At 38.1% G+C, this 17,727-nt stretch overlaps 1 protein-coding gene across 3 annotated transcripts in view; it reads left to right on the top strand.

Annotated features, from left to right (window-relative positions):
• The window catches only part of SPOCK3 (SPARC/osteonectin, cwcv and kazal like domains proteoglycan 3), a 264,156-nt gene that overhangs the window by 155,836 nt on the left and 90,593 nt on the right, over positions 1 to 17,727 (top strand). For all 3 annotated transcript variants that reach the window (XM_018558789.1, XM_018558791.1, XM_018558788.1), the window contains one exon: positions 11,988 to 12,102. In XM_018558789.1, the coding sequence (XP_018414291.1) occupies positions 11,988 to 12,102 (115 nt within the window). The remainder of the gene's footprint in view (positions 1 to 11,987; positions 12,103 to 17,727) is intronic.

The following is a 17,727-nucleotide window of genomic DNA, read 5'->3' as shown; positions in this document are numbered from 1 at the left end:
TATATCTATGTAAAAAAAATTATTCCTTTTGTCTCTGTGGTTAAACACTGAAAGCTTCCATGTATATTTTGATTTCAGATGAATCACACCTGTTTACAAGGCAAACTCCTGCAGTTAAAGGATCATTTTAGCTGCTTGGCCAATATCCATTTGAAGGAATAATTTTAGGAATCTAAAATTTTGGAACCTCTGATTGGTGGAAGATTTCCTCAACTAAGACAGCCAGTAAACCCAACTAGACAGGACTTTATCAGACAAATAATCACCCATTATTTGCATACAAAATACCATATGATTTGACCAGGATATTCCATTTTGATACATTACAAAGGAGAGATGGAGATTTTTGAAAGTTTGCTCATCTTCAGATCGCAACATATTTTCATTTTTCAAACACGTAGTTTTTACAACAATTTGCTAGCAGTGCATGTCAACCTGCTTAGAGGAATGACTGAGAACTCTTATCAGTTGGAAGATGAAACGTTCACACAAAACCACCTTTTTCAAATTGCTTACAGTATGTAAATCGTAAACCTCTATTTAGTTTTGGATGGAGTGGGGAAGGGTTAGAACCTCTGTCAATACCTTATTGTTGGAAAATCCAAAAAGTTACCTTTGCTATTAGAAAAGGCATAGAGGGCAAACATTCCTATGGGGACACTTGTTCCTATGACAACTGTCAAATGGTGGATTTCCCTCACTTTGAGCAAATTCTCATTTGCTGTTGCATGGGATAGGAAATGAAAGGAAATCTCACCAAGGGACAAATCAATTAGAAGGGTTTTAATTATTTACTACTCTATTAAAAATTAACAAAACATTTAGGCTTTAGGTTAATAGTAAGCCATTTCTTAGCATACACATGTTCTCTTTTTGTAGACTAGTCCCAAACGTGTACCATGTCCCTGCCATAGCATTGAAAATGAACCGATCCAATACCTAATAATCCATAGCCACACACATGTATAGTGAGTGCTGTAGTGCAGTGGGATGGTGCCCTAACATGTGCATGTAATATGAAGTGACATACATTTATTAGAGACCCATGATCAGTAAAAGAAGCACAACCAATATTTGAGACCATGTAGGGTCCCTTTATCAAGGCAGAGTTTAAGATAAAGGGAAAAGTACAGTCCTGAATCACCAGTTATGCTTCTTATGATAACTGTAGATCTATAATAAATGTATCTTCATTTACATGAGGGTGGGAGAGTTTACATGAGATTTTAGTAGAGATTATTTCCTCAGATATTATCACATTTCCTAATGGTTTTCCTGCACATACACTCTATATAGTACCATTTTTTTATTTGCCTATGAGCAGATCTCTGACTCTGATCACTGATTTCTCATGTGAAAGAAACAGTGCACACTATTTCAGGTGGAGACACTTGGACTGTGGTGCAACTACAGCAAATCATGAAACCTCCATGAAATGTTTAATCGGGTGATAATCGACAAACATTGCTAAATATAAGATCTCCCCCTTTTCATTTTACTCTGCTTGAAATTTTACTGATCATACTATTTGTACAATGCATGTCATAGTGCTCACATTTTTGAAAATTACAGATGAGGAACAGGGCGGCGGGAGACTTAGCAACGTATACTCAGTTTTATCTATACAAATTTTAGGTTAATATTAAATACTTTTCTTGACTCCTATCCACAACACTAAATCCTAACCTTTAACCTAATGCTGAATGAGCCCCTGAAAGTTGTCAAAAATATTGAAACCACAAACTCTTGTGCTGAGATCTAACAGCAGGCAAGTCTCTGTGCTAAAAGGAACTGATCCAATAAAATTGAATTCCAAATTCTTTTTCGAAAACAGACAGAGTGTTTCATATTTGTTCACCTGGTCACATAACTCTGCTATTGAAGCATTACCCTGAATATAAGACAAGGATTCATATCATTTAAATGGTCAATCTTGTAAGGTGGCAGAGGGCTTGCTACATAATGGAAAACATTCTGTGATCTCAATCACCTTCATTTAATACCTCCAGCAAGCACTCCTGTTTTCTTCCTGTGACAAACTTCTTTGATTGTGAGATGATCGACAAAAGCCTGTTCTTAATTAAAGTTTCACAACTGCCCTCTTTTCAGTTCTTGACATTGAGGTCTGACTGCTACAATTATGGTATGGCAATTTTCTTGAATCTCGTATGTTCTTCAAATTGGAGACTTTTGGTCTGGATTTTAATGGAATCTGATAAGCCATGGCACTTGTATATTTTATTATTTCAAAGATCACCTGTCTCTAGCAAATTTAACAGCTTATTACTCAGTTCCAAAACATCAGTCAAAACACTGACTAATCCATTTAATGTTCAGGATCATATCTGCATAGTGATGTTGTTATAATAACATATTGTGCAAGGATGACAAATGCCCAGATAACAAGATGCTTCATTGTTTATGTTCTACAAATTACATTGTAAATCTGGCCTATTATTAAGTGTTTATTAGCCATGTCATGGCATTCACAATTTCTAAATCAATGTTGTTTTTCTATCTATTAAGCAATTTTGGAGCAAGTTTGCATGTATCCAATCATTGCTAGCATGATTTTGACAGTTTGACAAATAATGCACTTGTGTTCCACAGCTGATGTGGCTTATTTATATAATCTAACATAAAAGCATAAAAAGAAAAGGCATAGAAAATGAATATCAATGTAAAACTAGGCGGCACGCACGAACGGGGAAATCGGCCTTGAATGTAAACAGCCAGCGATAGCTGTTTACATACAAGCGTTCAGGCGTCTGTAGAGATGCCTGATCGCTTGTAATATGCATGCGGGTGTGCGCGCCCCCCCCGCTCCATCGCAGCCGCTGCTGACAATCCCGGAGATCAAACAGAGATCAGTACATCAGCTCCGTTTGATCTCCTCCTCCTCCTCGGAATGCAGGAAGTGATGTGTATTACATCACTTCCGCATTCCTCTGTCACTCTCCGGTACAGAAAGCGGACAGAAGCTGGTGAAGCAGGTATCTGCTTCATCAGGTCTCTGGGGGTCCCTAGGTGACATTAGGGGTCTTAAAGACCCCTGATGTCTCCATAAAGAGGACCTGTCACTGTAAATTGGCTATCACATAGGGAGCTTGTTTGCTCCCTATGTGATAGCAATAAAGTTAAGTAAAGTAAAGTTAAAGTAAAGCATCGGCTATGGTCAATTTTGGCTATGGTAGGTTTATGCGATTTAGCGGGTGCTCACAATTTTAAAGCTTAAATGTCTATTTACCCGTTGTGACCCCGTCTTTTATATTTTACCAAAAAATTGGGTAATAATAAATGTTTTATAACATAACGTAGTTAGAACAGGGTTTTTTTCAAAATGTTTGATACTTTGTCCATTATAAAAAAAGTTTAAAAAAACCCGTAGTGGTGATTAAATACCACCAAAAGAAATCTCAATTTGTCCCAAACAAAATTGTATAAAATTCATTTCAGTACAGCGTTGCATGAGGGAATAAATGTCAGTCAAAGTACCGCAACGCTGAATACTGAAAAATGGCCTGGTCAGGAAGGGGGTATAAAGTGTTAGCTTTGGGAATTGAGCCTATATTTTCAAATGATAAAGTTCAGATTACCAGCTCTCATATGTTCACTTTTGCCCCCAATGCTTTTGTAAGCAGCTCTGGGATCTTTATGGGAACATCCAAAAAAATAAATTTCCCCAATTGCAGGGCAGTTACCAGAACAGATGTCAGAAACACTGTATATTCATATGAGAAATAGCCACTCCAGTTGGACAATAACTCTACAATGGGATATCAGATTGTCCTACTAGAAGCCCAGATTGAATTACAGGTTGCAGCTGCTAAGGCTGCCTCCAGTAGACATTCAGGTCTATTGGAAAGAGTGATAAGTAACCCCCTTTCGGGTATGCAAGGATCCGAAAGGGGGGTTAATTTTCAGTACCAAGAGCGGTAACCCCGAGCCACACTCGGTATTGCGCAAAAGTGTCACTTACCTTGTCCCTGCGAGCCCGCGGTGTCCTCTGATGTGTGCGCCCGGCTGATGCCGGCATTCGGCTTTCAGTTTCATTTTCGGGGCGTCACAGCGGGGGGCGGAGCCGGCGGGAAATTCAAAAGTGCAAACATGACATTTACACAGAATACACACAATACTAAACTTTATCATACCCGGGATATCTACTGGACTCTTGTTTGGGAGAGTTATTCCTAAGATTTACTAAGAATTGCAGGCCTACAATATAAAACAACAAATTGCCATGAAAAACAATGTACCGTTTTGGCATGCTAAAATCCTGTATAATCATACCGCAAGGGAGGTTAATTAAACACTTAAAGTGACATTAAACCCTCAGATTTTTTAACATAAAACAATACTGTAATGTGTGCCTTACTGTAATCCATGGTAGTTTCCCTTCTCTTTGCTGCTCTTCCTTTTAAATCCTCATGTCTTCTCATGCTTGGGGAGAACTTCCTTTGCAGCTGAGTGCCTCTTCCTGTAGTGCTGGCTCAGGTTGCAAACCTACACACAGACACTGTGTATCCTTTCCAGAGACAAGGCAGTCTGCTGCAAAACAGAAGTTCTGCCCAGCATGAGAAAAGATACAGATTTAAAAGGAAGAGCAGCAAAGAGAAGGGAAACAACCATGGATTACAGTGAACCACACATTACAGTATTGTTTTATGTTAAAAAATCTGAGGGTTTAATGTCACTTTAAGCTCTCTCAGAAAAAAATGTAGAAAGTAATTTATTAAATATCAATATCAGTTCATCAAAAGATTTGGCTAAAAAACGCAGTTAAAGGATTGGTTGGATAAATGACCACAATATGAATAGTATTACAATACTTAACATATGATGTGTATAATGGATTGGGTAGTTCACCCAATGGGGCTTTCTCAGGGGGATATATTAGTCATGGACTAGTCTGCCAATCGGCCAACCAAGTGAGATGGAAAAAATTATGTGGAAGAAGGGCTCCCAGGGCTGCATTGCAAGTAATGTTAAGTATTGTAATACTTGTGGCCATTTATCCAACCAATCCTTTATCTGCATTTTTTAACCAAATCTTTTGATTTACTGATATTGATATTTAATAAATTACTTTCTACAATTTTTATTGAGAGAGCTTAAGTGTTTCATTAAAGCCCCCCTTTCGGATCCTTGCATACCCGAAAAAGGGTTACTTATCACTCTTTTCCAATTTACCTTATTGGGGTGTGAAGCCTTGCTCTTTCCTTCCTTTTAAGTATCCGCCCACTAATGTTAAATAAGGTCTACTGAATGGCAATCTCCAGGTATCCACTTCCATAGCTGTCAACAGCACATCTGCCAGTGATAGCGTTTTGGTGGCTGTGTTACCTACAATGCGTTTAAACAGAAACTAATGTCTTTGTCTGGGAATTAGTATTGTATAGTAGAACCTAGACATTAGCTCAAAATCTCCTCTTGAACGGGGACTGTTATGAGTTCAATATAATCTGTAAAGTGGTATTGATCTATTGGCACCATATAACTATGATAAAAAACGCAGTTTTACTCACAGTACATACCTAATGTTTGAACGTAGTATGCACCACAGCAAAAATGCTAACCCAAATCTTTTAGTTTATAAGTAATGCTGTTTTGAAAGATGCTTCCCAGTGCTAGCATGCGAGGGCTAGCTAGGAAAAAAAATGATACGTAAGCATGATAAGCAAGAATAATTCTACTATTTTTATCTAAGAACTACTTTATTTTAAAACTAATATAAGATTTAACTAAGATGACTTTAAGGGTCATTTCTTCTTTTATGCATGAATAGGCCTAGTGAATATGCAATTACATTCTGAAAGATAATAACCTTTTTCTTTGCTTCTGCCAAAATTAAAAGATTAATATTTAATAGCATATGTATTTATATTAAAGATTACATGCATGGGGATAGGTTGTATTCTTGTTGTGAAATCATACATTTTTCATTTGCAAAAAAAGAAAAAAATCCACATAATTGATTTTAGTGAAAAATTTAACATTTAAGCTTTGATTAAGTGCAAGTATTCATCAAATATAGACAAAATGAAAACTGTGAAAATGAATCCACAAACCTGTGAGAAATGTCTCAGCATCTTATAAAAAATTAGATTTTATATTTTTATGATTTTTTTTTGTCTTTTGTGTCTATGTATGATCACTTTTCTTTCTGATTGTTCATTAAATTTAAAATGAAACTGTCCCATATAGACAGATATGAAGAGAAAGGGTGAAAGTGCTAAACTGTAGGGATATTAATTTTAATTTTTCATAATAAAAAGGGTGTATCAGAAGTTTACAATCAATGTGTTTGAGTGTCAAAAAATCTTGCCCAATCCCTATCCCTGCCCAATCCCTACAGCTTGGCATGATTGCATGCGGTTGCATGCGGTTAGAAAACACTCTCCCTGGATGCACAATCGATGCGTCCAGGGAGAGTAAATGATTCCTAACCACATGCAATCCTATCACATATCATTACATGTGGTGTGCAGTCCTTTACATGCAGTGGCTGTCACCTGATCATTAACTTGAATGGGTGACAGCTGCTGCTCGTAAACACCAGATAAGGGATTCCTGCTGCAGGAAAACACAATTTCCTGATGCAGGAAACCCTAATCGCACCTAAACTTACAGATGTACTTCCGATTGGAGCCTAATACACTTCCCCTTCCACAGACATAAAAAAATACACTACCCCCACCCACATAAAAAAAATAATACACCCCCCGCACATATAAAGTAATACCATTCTGTTCCCCACCCACCCCCGCACACCCACATATAAAATGAAACAAAGAGCCCCCTGATCCTGCTTACCTTTTTACAGGGCGGAGGTGAGGACCTGGTACAGACCTTACTAATCCATCCTTTCGTTCAGCGTTTAATGAAGGGTTTGAGAGCGCTGGTCGAAAGGATAGTGCCGGCACAGAGAAGCAGCGATGCAGTGTGCATCCGACAGAGATGCAGACCGTGTAGCTGCTCCCACAAGTAAGGCACTTGGAAGGTAGCTGCGGGCCACCTAATACTGGCGCGTGCACTTGCATTTGGCTTGTTACTTTGAGACCCCTTTATTTGAAAATAAAGTATTTGGCGTCATGCGCCCCGCCTCCAGGACGGCGGCGTACATGCACAGAATGTGCTGGTGGCCAAATCCAAAATAGCATAGAAATGTGTTTTGTTTGATGAAACTAATAAAAACATTTTTAGTTTCCGTTCATTTTGTCCGAAACAAATTTTTAGTCTTTGCACATGTCTAGTAATATGTGTGCATGAGTGCGTGTGTGGTGGGGGGGAAGGGGGATTCTTTTTTATTTTTTACTGTTGGGGGGCTTCGGGGAAATATCAGAGGTCTAAACAGACCCCTGACATTTCCCTTTTGAAATAGAAAAAGAGATTGAGGACACAGAGTCCTCTGCCCATACATGTGGGGGAGAGCAGCGGGGATTCGAGGAGAAGATGGAGCCTGTGACGCTCCTCCTCTCCCTGTTAAGCCACGGCTGTGTTGGCCGCCTAGCGCCCCTGTTGCCAATGGCGCCCTGTGTTCGCTATGGCAACAGGGGCAAGGGGGCGCAGCCAGGCCGGCCCTGGCTGCACCCCCTCTCAGCTGCGCCTGAGGCTAGTGCCTCACTCGCTCCATGATAGCTACAGCCCTGGCCCACACACATTGCTACCACATCTATCACGTCATAGCTTTATCCACAATGTTCACACTAGCTTTTATTGCAGCACCCTAACAGTTTCTGTCCACAGTAACTTTTTCTGGTGGTCCCTCTACCCTGTCTGCACTTGTTTCTCTGGCAGCTTTCCTCCCTCTGTCTACACTACAACCTGATGGTCTCTGTGCCTGTTCATAACACTCTTTGGCATGATCCCTTTTCATGATACGGCCTGCTGCATTCAGGTTTTAATCCTCTTTGGTCTGTACAATATATTTATTCAAAGCAACAAAGTAGCAACATAGAGTTCTGGGCGCAGGGCAGTAATTTACTTTCTACATTTAGCCCTGCTTTGCACAAGCAGAGCTAAATGTAGAATAGGAGAAATTACTTGTTTCTTTACAAGTGTTCTTGGCGATGTCGCCGAGAACACTTGTAATCAGAGTGCTGGTCCGTCCTCCCCCCCTCCCTCCCCTGCACTTACCTCTCTCCATGCTGCATCCTCGCGGCTCCGTCTCCCGCCTCCGTCCTCGCCGCCGCCACCGCCTTCAAAATGGAGAGCTGTAAGCAGAGCGGCAGGGTTAAAAGTAATTTAAAAAATAAAGTAAAAAATAGTAAGAAAAATGTAAAAAAATAAGAAAATAATTATGAATAAAAAATAAGTTAAAAAATTATAAAAAAGTAAAAGATGACAAGATAAATAAAAATGTAAAACGTAAAAAAATTAAAAATAAATTAAAAAGTGATAAAAGGTTTTAAAAAAATTTTACCTACTCTTCTTGGACGTAATCAGCAGATGTTCTTTCTCTCCTTTTTTTTTTACCCATTCAGTAACTCCCCTGCCTTTTTCCCCAGTGTTCCTCAGACAGCAAGCATTCCGTCCTTCCTTTAAGTTCCCAATCATCAGATCCATTATTGGCTTCTGCTCTACTTCCTTGATATCCACCATGAGCTGCTATTCTACATCCTCTATGATCACATATTGCTTCTGCTAGTAAATAGACCTTGCTAAAGGTTGATAAAAGTGATCATTGATTTATGTGCTCTTCTATTGAATTAACCTTTTATAGACCTAGGATATGTTTTGCCCTCAATTTTTTTTTATTAGCCACCTCCAGTACTATTGATACACTCATAATGAATGTTGGTTTTCAGAATATGCCCTCAAATTTTGTTCTTCAGCAATAATAACTTCTACATATTTGTACATTTTTCCTTTGATGTTTCCTCTCACACTGTATTAATGCTTAAAACTGTTATTCATGTGGTATTTTAATCAGACACACAATCTACCACATGGCTATAAATATTTAAAATTTTTGTCTAGTCAGCTAAAAGAAGAGTGGATGTGATTATAGTTAGTGATGGGCTGAACACCCCCCTGTTTGGTTCGAATTCGAGCTTTCGAACATGGGGAAAGTTCGTATTCGAACTCGAACTCAATTCAAGTGTATGGGGTTAGAACATTGAAAATCAAATGTCCCCATTTTGAAGCCTTATATGCAATTTATTGGCCATAGAAGGTGTATGGGAATCTGGGTACTGCCCTGGGGGACAAGAATCAATGGAAAAAAAACTTTTAACAAATACTGTTTTCAACCACTTGAAGACCAGGGTGTTAAACCCCCTTCCTGTCCAGGCCATTTTTCAGTATTCAGCGCTACGGTACTTTGACAGACGTTTATTAAATTTTTTGGGGACAGATAGAACTTTCTTTTGGTGGTATTTAAAAACCACTGGGGTTTTTATTTTTTACTATATAACAAAAAAGTACCCTACATTTTGAAAAAAACCTGTTTCCCTATGAAATGTTATGAAACATTTATTATTACCCCATATTTTTGGTACAATATAAAATACGGGGTCATGTCGGGTAAAAAGGCACCGAGCTGTAAAATTGCACGCGCGCGAAATTGCAAAAAACGACCACACCCAAAATTTGCCATGATATTGCTATGATATTGTTGGCAATATAATTTGACAAATGTGTTAGTTCCTTGCTTACAATAATTCAGTGTAATTATTTTTTTCAACATAACGCTCTTTTTACATATCAATTTACTAAATAATGTATCAATGTATAATTGATGTAATGGATTTATTTGCCATTTGTCAATTCTACTCTGTCAAAAAAGGCCAAATTATATTCAGCCTTGCCCTTCTGCATTTCTATTAGTTAATGAGACTGTCTGTCACAAGGCCTGGTAGGAAGGCCTGAGCAGTAGAAGACAAATGCATGATATGGACATAATTTTTTTCTCTAAATTTGTTTGACACCTGATTGGTTTGATTTACTAAATGTAGGCTCTTTTAAAATACTTTTTAATCATATACATCTATTGACTGAGGTCAGCCAATAGAAAATAAATATATAATTAAAGCCAATGGAAAAAGAAGGGATAAAGAAAGTGAATGTAAACGTGAGGTAATGTCATTTTGTACTGCTAGATTGCTAGAAATATGTGACGAGAGAGATTGAGAGAGAGAGAGAGAGAGAGGGAGAGGGAGAGGGAGAGAGAGAAAGGACCTTTATGCACATGTACTGTTATGTAGGATAGCAACAAGAATGACACAAGTCGCTTTCAGCAATATTTAATATAGTGGTATTATATTTGCAAAAACAAATGAGCCTAACCCAAATATAGCGCTAGACTACTGTACTCCAAACATTTCCAGGACCTCAAATCAATTCGGACAAATGACAGTACATTTGATTTTGATTGTTGGGCACTGCTGATATGGTGAAAAGTGATTATATACATAAGATAATACTAATGATTGCATAACACAATTCCTTGCATGTTCAGAATTGGATAAAGCATACAAGAAATATTGTAACAATCAATATATCACAACATATTAGGTCAGCAATAGTTTTAACAGAAAATGCATATAATTGACTATGTCTAGGCAAAAGGTTTACAAAATAACAAAGAACAAAATGAGTGAAAATGTACATTGCAATATTGGTTAATTCTGTTTTGCAAAGCTTTAATTTGTGTGTCTAGAACCATGCCTACTTCTCTGATATATTAAGCATAATAATTTAATTGGATACAATAAATACATGTATAGAATTTGACATTTTACCATTCTATGTCTTCATTTCTTTATAAAACATTCAGAATGTATAAAATGTATTATATTTTTTACAATAAAATGTGAAATATAATTGATTGAGCTACAGGCTACCCCAATATTGGTTAATTTTATTTTGCAAAGCTTTAATTTGTGTTTCTAGAACAGAACACTGTCTACTTCTCTGATACAGTAAGCATAATAATTTCATGGGATACAATAAATACATGTATAGAGTTTTTCATTTTACCATTTTATATCTTCCTTTCTTTATAAAACATTCAGAATGTATAAAATTTATTTTTTATTTAAAAATGTGAAATATAATTGATGTACCATATACTGTAGATGCCTTATTATCCACTTACCTACCGCTGTATTATAAAAAAAAACCGGTGGAGAGGTGGACGTCTACACTGCACCCACTAGTCTCTAGCATGGCTTGGTAATATGTGATTGCTGTGGTGACAAATCACACCAATCACGTGTTACTGTTTACACTGACAATCCCTCTCTTCGTCTTGCTACATAGGAAGGAGAAAACTGGCAGTAAACTGTGAATGGGAGAATCAATGAATGACTCATCATCAGCAGCTGGTGACTCATTCATTGATTCTCAGCAGCTCATATCTTTTTAACCTTTTCACTGCCTCTCATCTCCTAAACTACTGACATTAACTCCTTGATCTCCATCCTGCGACTGTATGTTCACCCTCTGACCTCTGTGTATGGCCTGATGTGCTATATCTAGTTTACCGTTACCAAGCTCTGTGTTTTAACTCACTCAATACCACCATGTTTCTTCATTTTAAAAAAATTTGGCAAATAATATCAGCTTGGGGTGTTTATTTTCAAAAAGGCCTAATTTTGGAGGTGTTCTTACTCTCCTGGATTTTAGCTTTCTTACAGAAAGTAAGGGAAACAGCTTTTTTGCAAAATCTTTGGTAGTTTTTCCATTGAATAGTAAAAAATACAAATCCCAATGATTATTAAATATAACCAAAAAAAAGCTCTATCTGCCTAAAAAAATATATAAAACTATTTTGGGTACAGTGTTGTGTGACGGAATGAATGTTAGTAAAACTATCACAGGACTGAAAACGTAAAAAAATGGCCTAGTAAAGAAGGGATACATACAAGCTGGTACTCAAGTGGTTAATGTGGGAATTATTCAGGAAGCTTTGGTTTTAATGTTGTCAAAACTAGTTATTCAGAAACCAAAGGGTCTGTATTCAGTAAATGTTTTTGTTTTTTCAGCTCTGGATCCAGCTAAAGATCCCTGTTTAAAAATTAAATGCAATCGGCATAAAGTATGCGTTGCCCAGAATCAGGAAACTGCAGTGTGTGTCAGTCACAGAAGACTTACCCACAGGTAATGTGATGATTTAGATTTTGGTGTGATGAGTTAAATGTGTTATCTTGCAGTTATTTTGTAAAGTTCAAGTCAACATAATTACACTTGTTTTAAGAAGTTGAACTTATAATGGAAACATTTTGAATATTATTTTTTGCTACTAGATGAAAATGGTAGCTGGCTCCTGAGGGAGCATATTATGTGGTGAATATTGCAGTTCAGCTCCATTTTTCCTTTCAACATTTTTGCTGCCTGAGCCATCTTTGTGCTTTTTTGCACACATGGTAAAATCCCCATCTGTCAAAATGCCATTATGCGGCGGGTGTTCGTCGTGAGCGGACGGGATGACGGTCGGCGATTTTTTTTTTTGTTTTGCTCCTACTCATTCATTTTATTGATACTTGATAATTAATTGTGACAAACTACAATAATTTCCGTACAACCTTCACCCAAATTCTAACTATAAAAAACTTGACACATAAATATTATCTTATTATAATATCAAAAATAATTAATTCCGTGTGGCCATAATCCATTGACCCTACGTGATAGCACCAACATCATTTTTCAGTGATTCTAGTAAAAAAGGTGTTTTCATTTTATTAAATCACCATTGAGATAGTGCCTACCCTTAACCTCAATGGCTTTAACCTTGTGAAAAAGCAGTTTGAGATCCCTCAATAAACTCTCCTATTGAAGGATCGACGCAATTCTTTCTGCGTGACTATATCCCAAGCCCCTAGTGAAATAGACCTTATGGCCTAGTCAATTACTAGAATTATATCCTTGTGCAATAACCCCTACTCTTCAATGGATAATTAAACAGTGCAAAAAAAGGGAACAAAACGTGCTTTTAAAAATTTCTCCTATCTATGAGATGACCACCATGTGTAATACAAATGTAACATGATATATTAAAAATAATTTATCAACAAAAGATCCCAATCCCCTGACACACATTAACACATATTCGGGAGCCCCTAGGAGTGGCCCATTTTGGAAAGGTTTCAATCCATAATTAATGTCTAGAGATAGTTCCCAAAGCCCACCTTCTTACCCGCCTTGCCTCCAGATATTTTGGGCCCCACATCTTAGGGTGGACATACTCTCCCAGGAGTTTTAGAGTATTATCTGGAAACACCATAAAAATGCATCCCTCAACACACAACAACATAAGAAAAACCAATAAAAAGGGGAGAAAAAGAAAAAAAAAAGAAAGGAGAAGAGTTGAGAAAAAGAGAAAAGATAAGAGAAAAAAAAAGGAGAGGGAGAGGGTCTTCCCTAAGCATTAGTCTCACTCCAGCTTATAGTCATATCCAAGACCAGATCAGGCCACAGCCGTCACTCCCATATAACGAACATGGCGATTTGCTTATAGTCATATCCAAGACCAGATCAGGCCACAGCCGTCACTCCCATATAACGAATCCATGGCGATTTTTTAAAATTTAATTATTTTTATTTATTTCCTAAAAGCAGAGACCCTGTAGAATAAAATGGTGGTAGTTCCTAATTCCCAGATAGCAAGCAATTGAGCTGCAAGTTTGGAAATGACTTGCTAAACTATTGCTAGACTTGCCAAGCTTCACAATTTTGTTGCACAATTACAGCAAGTCTGCATTGCAAGTCTCCAAATCAACATGCTTTGCAAAAGTGCTGTACACTTGCAGAGATCTTGCTGAAGGTGCCCATACACTACTCAATTAATTAGATCAGGCCACAGCCGTCACTCCCATATAACGAATCCATGGCGATTTTTTAAAATTTAATTATTTTTATTTATTTCCTAAAAGCAGAGACCCTGTAGAATAAAATGGTGGTAGTTCCTAATTCAACTTGCCAGAAATGTGTGCAGCAAGTTAACAAGAATTACAATTTAACCCTGCCCCAAGTTTGTTGCAAGTTATCCTTGCTATCTGGGTTTTGAATGGTGCATGATATAAGTGCAACTGTATATTAAACCACAAATTGCAGTAAAAAATACACTTAAGTGAATTATTTTGCACAAAATACCCAATTTTTGGGAAAATAGAAAAGACAAGGTTGTGCCGAGTAAATAGACACTCAACATGCCAAGCTTAAAAATTGGGTGCGCCCCTGAAGCAGCAAAAAACTATGATAAACCAAATTGTCCATAGACGGTAAATGGCCTGGCCAGGAAGGGGGTGAAACACTATGGCCTTCAAGTGGTTAAAAACTTGTACAGATCATCAACTTAGAATTAACCTTGAATAATGGCCCTAGAATTGTTGTCCTCACGCTGACATAGGCAACAATACAGAACATGTGTGGCTTAATTGTCATTTTAGTATGTAGGCGCACTCGACCTGTCTTTGCATTAGTATGTGCATGTATGTGGGAAAGGGGGACTTTTTAAAAAATTGGGGGGTGTTTTTAATTTTTTTTTTTAACTTTTTTTTTCTTCATAGCTATCACATAAGGGGCTCACAAGGCTATGTAATAGCACTTTAGTGATGACAGGTGCTCTTTAAAGAGGCAATAGGAGTCTATTAGACCCCCTAATGTCACTTTTGCAGCCCAAGCACATTCTGTGCTAAATAAGCTTCTTCCCTGGCCCAGCCAGGGAATGACCGCTCAGAAATCATAAGTAATTAAATCCTCATCCCTTCCGGCTTCATTTAGTAAGGAGGGGATCAGCAAATGGATGTTCACTGGTCTATCCCCTCTACCCGATGACATCTGAGATGCTGGTCTCAGGCCCACAGAAAGGGCAGCGGAGCTCTGGAAGCAAGGCAGGGGGTATCAAGTGGGGCACACTCTTACCAGCCCCTGGAAGCTTTACACAGGTAAAAAGGCTTGCTTTTTTATTTTTTATTTGATACTTCCGAAATAAACAACTAAAGAGAGAAAATAAAAAAAGGGTACATAAGTGTAAATAGGAAAACAGTGAATAAATAAATCCCCCCCAAAATAATAGCTATGGGGAGATTAGGAATGAGTTTATTAAAGCTCATTAAGGTTAATAAGGGGTTAAATATGAACAATTTTTATGACATAAATATTTTTTTTACTTGTGAGGTTGTTGGAACTGATATTATGTGCAGGTAAGGGGACAGTCCTCTAATCTGCACATGAACCGTAGGTCACTGTTTGCACAATATTTAGCTAGCAGAGCAGCTAGGTGCAGACCATAAATGTCAGAATAAAAAGCAGCAGTTTAAAGGGAAACATTAATGCCACTGGGTGCACTTTAATTACATTTTTATATTTTCTGCATATGTTTTTAAATGTGTTGTTTGTTTTACAAGTAAACAATTACAAAATGACTTCAGAGCACTATGGGTTAGCTAAAGAGACAGCTCAGCAGAAGTAACTCCCTTTCAGACACAAATCTGTCTCTCAGTGAGACCTCAGAGTGGTCTGATAAGGGAAATAGTCATTGCATTCCAGTACTGTGTGTGACTTTTCAAGAGATGTCTAAAATAAAGAATTTGAATTGCACTTCCACCCAATCCATGTCAACTGGCAGTATGGATCAACTATCGCCCACTAATTTTCCCATTCGCATCTCACAATCAAAGTGTTAAACCTTGTTTTTCGGCCAAGAGATAATCCTTCATTTTTAACAGTCAGAAAGTAAAGTAAATGTATTAGTTTCTATTCGGCTTTGTGAAAATTTCAAATTGATCTATGTAAACCTTTAGGTTTTCACAACTAATAGTACGGGGACAGAGCAAAGAAAGGAGCTTAGAGCTCTACCTGCTGGCTGCATAAAGGATTACATAAAAGTTGTTTGCTTGCTGACAATCTCTGGAATAAGCAAATGCTATAAAAGCATTAACCACCTGCTGTCCAGCCGTTGTAATTAAATGGCCGGACAGCGGCTTCTTGAATGCGGTTGGGCGTTGTTAAACGTCCCATCCTGCCCTGCTCGTGCCCGTGCTAGGCGGCGCTCACGAGCGGGAAATCAGCCTGGAATGTAAACAGCCAGCGATGGCTGTTTACATACAAGCGTTCGGGCGTCTGTAGAGACGCCCGATCGCTTGTAATATGCGTGCGGGTGTGCGCCCCCCTCCTCCGTTGCAGCCGCTGCTGGCAATCCCGACCTCCGCTGTGCCCGGTGTGAGCCCAGGACCAGCACAGCAGCTCTGCGGCCGGAGATCAAACGGAGCTCAGTACACGAGCTCCGATTGATCTCCTCCTCCTCTTCGGAATGCAGGAAGTGATGTTTATTACATTACTTCCACATTCCTCTGTCACTCTCCGGTACAGAAACCGGAGAGAAGCTGGTGAAGCAGGTGTTTGCTTCATCAGCTTCTCTGGGGGTCCCTAGGTGACATTAGGGGTCTTAAAAACCCCTGATGTCTCCATAAAGGGGACCTGTCACTGCAAATTGGCTATCACAAAGGGGGATTGTTAGTCCCCTATGTGATAGCAATAAAGCTAAGTGAAAAAAAAAGGGTTAAAAGAATTAGTTAAAACAAATATTAAAAAGTTAAAAGTCACATATAAAGGTAATACAAAAAATAAAAACATGTTTTTAAGTCCCCCGCCCCCCACATACACATGCGTCGAGTGCGCCTACGTGCGGAAACGACGATTGCATCCATTGTGCCGCACATGTTACATATCGCCGCGAGCGTTGCAGTGAGAGCAATACTTCTAGGGCCATCAATCACTGATAACACTAAACTGATGAGCTATAAAAGCTTTCAAAGCGTCGCCTATGGCCAATTTTGGGTATGGTAGTTTTTGCGAGTTCACAGGCGCACGCAATTTTAAAGCTTGACTTGTTTGGTGTCTATTTACCCGACATGACCACGTCTTTTATATTTTGCCAAAAATTTGGGTAATAATAATTGTTTTATAACATAACGTTTGGAGAACAGTTTTTTTTCCGAAAGTTTCTGTACTTTTTTCATTATATAGTAAAAAATAAAACCCCAATAGTGATTAAATACCGCCAAAAGAAAGCTCTATCCGTCCCCAACAAAATGGTATAAAATTCATTTCAGTACAGCTTTGCATGACGGAATAAATGTCAGTCAAAGTACCGCAGCGCTGAACACTGAAAAATGCCCTGGACAGGAAGGGGGTGTAAACACACCAGTCAGCAAGTGGTTAAACATCCACCATTCATAGAGAAGTATACACTTCAGCTCCATACTGCTGTTTTTTTGCTGTGAAGATACAATAATTCAGTAAACATTTTGTTTGTTATAAGGGGTATTTTAAACAACCTACCAAATGCAATTGTCGTGACTAAGGTTACAGTGGAGAGTCATATTGATATAATTCAATGTACTGTCTTTCCAAGGTCACTGGTATTGTTTGATTGAACTATTGTTCTGTATAGTTAAATTCACCATTAATTATTTTAGCACTGACAGTAACAATAAAAGGGAATGACTGAAAGCTAAATCCATTAAAGAACTGGCTTTACATCCTAAACTGAGGTAGATGATGTTGTTGTACCTTACATATGACTAGGTGTTCAGGTCTTTAACATATACGTTCATGCCAGCCTTCCTCTATTATATCCTTATGCTGAATCATGGTGTGTAGACCCTGATACAAACATGACTAAGAATGATAAATAACATTAGGTAGTATTTCTTTCAAAAGTGTTATGCAGTCATTACAATTCTACCACATAGAAAACTGGCTGTTTTAATGCTCCAG

Source organism: Nanorana parkeri, unplaced genomic scaffold (genome assembly GCF_000935625.1).
Source record: "Nanorana parkeri isolate BGI_ZX_2015 unplaced genomic scaffold, ASM93562v1 scaffold358, whole genome shotgun sequence".
NCBI classification, from domain to species: domain Eukaryota; kingdom Metazoa; phylum Chordata; class Amphibia; order Anura; family Dicroglossidae; genus Nanorana; species Nanorana parkeri.
The sequence above is the reverse complement of the archived record's forward strand: the minus strand, read 5'-3'. Positions and strand labels throughout refer to the sequence as shown.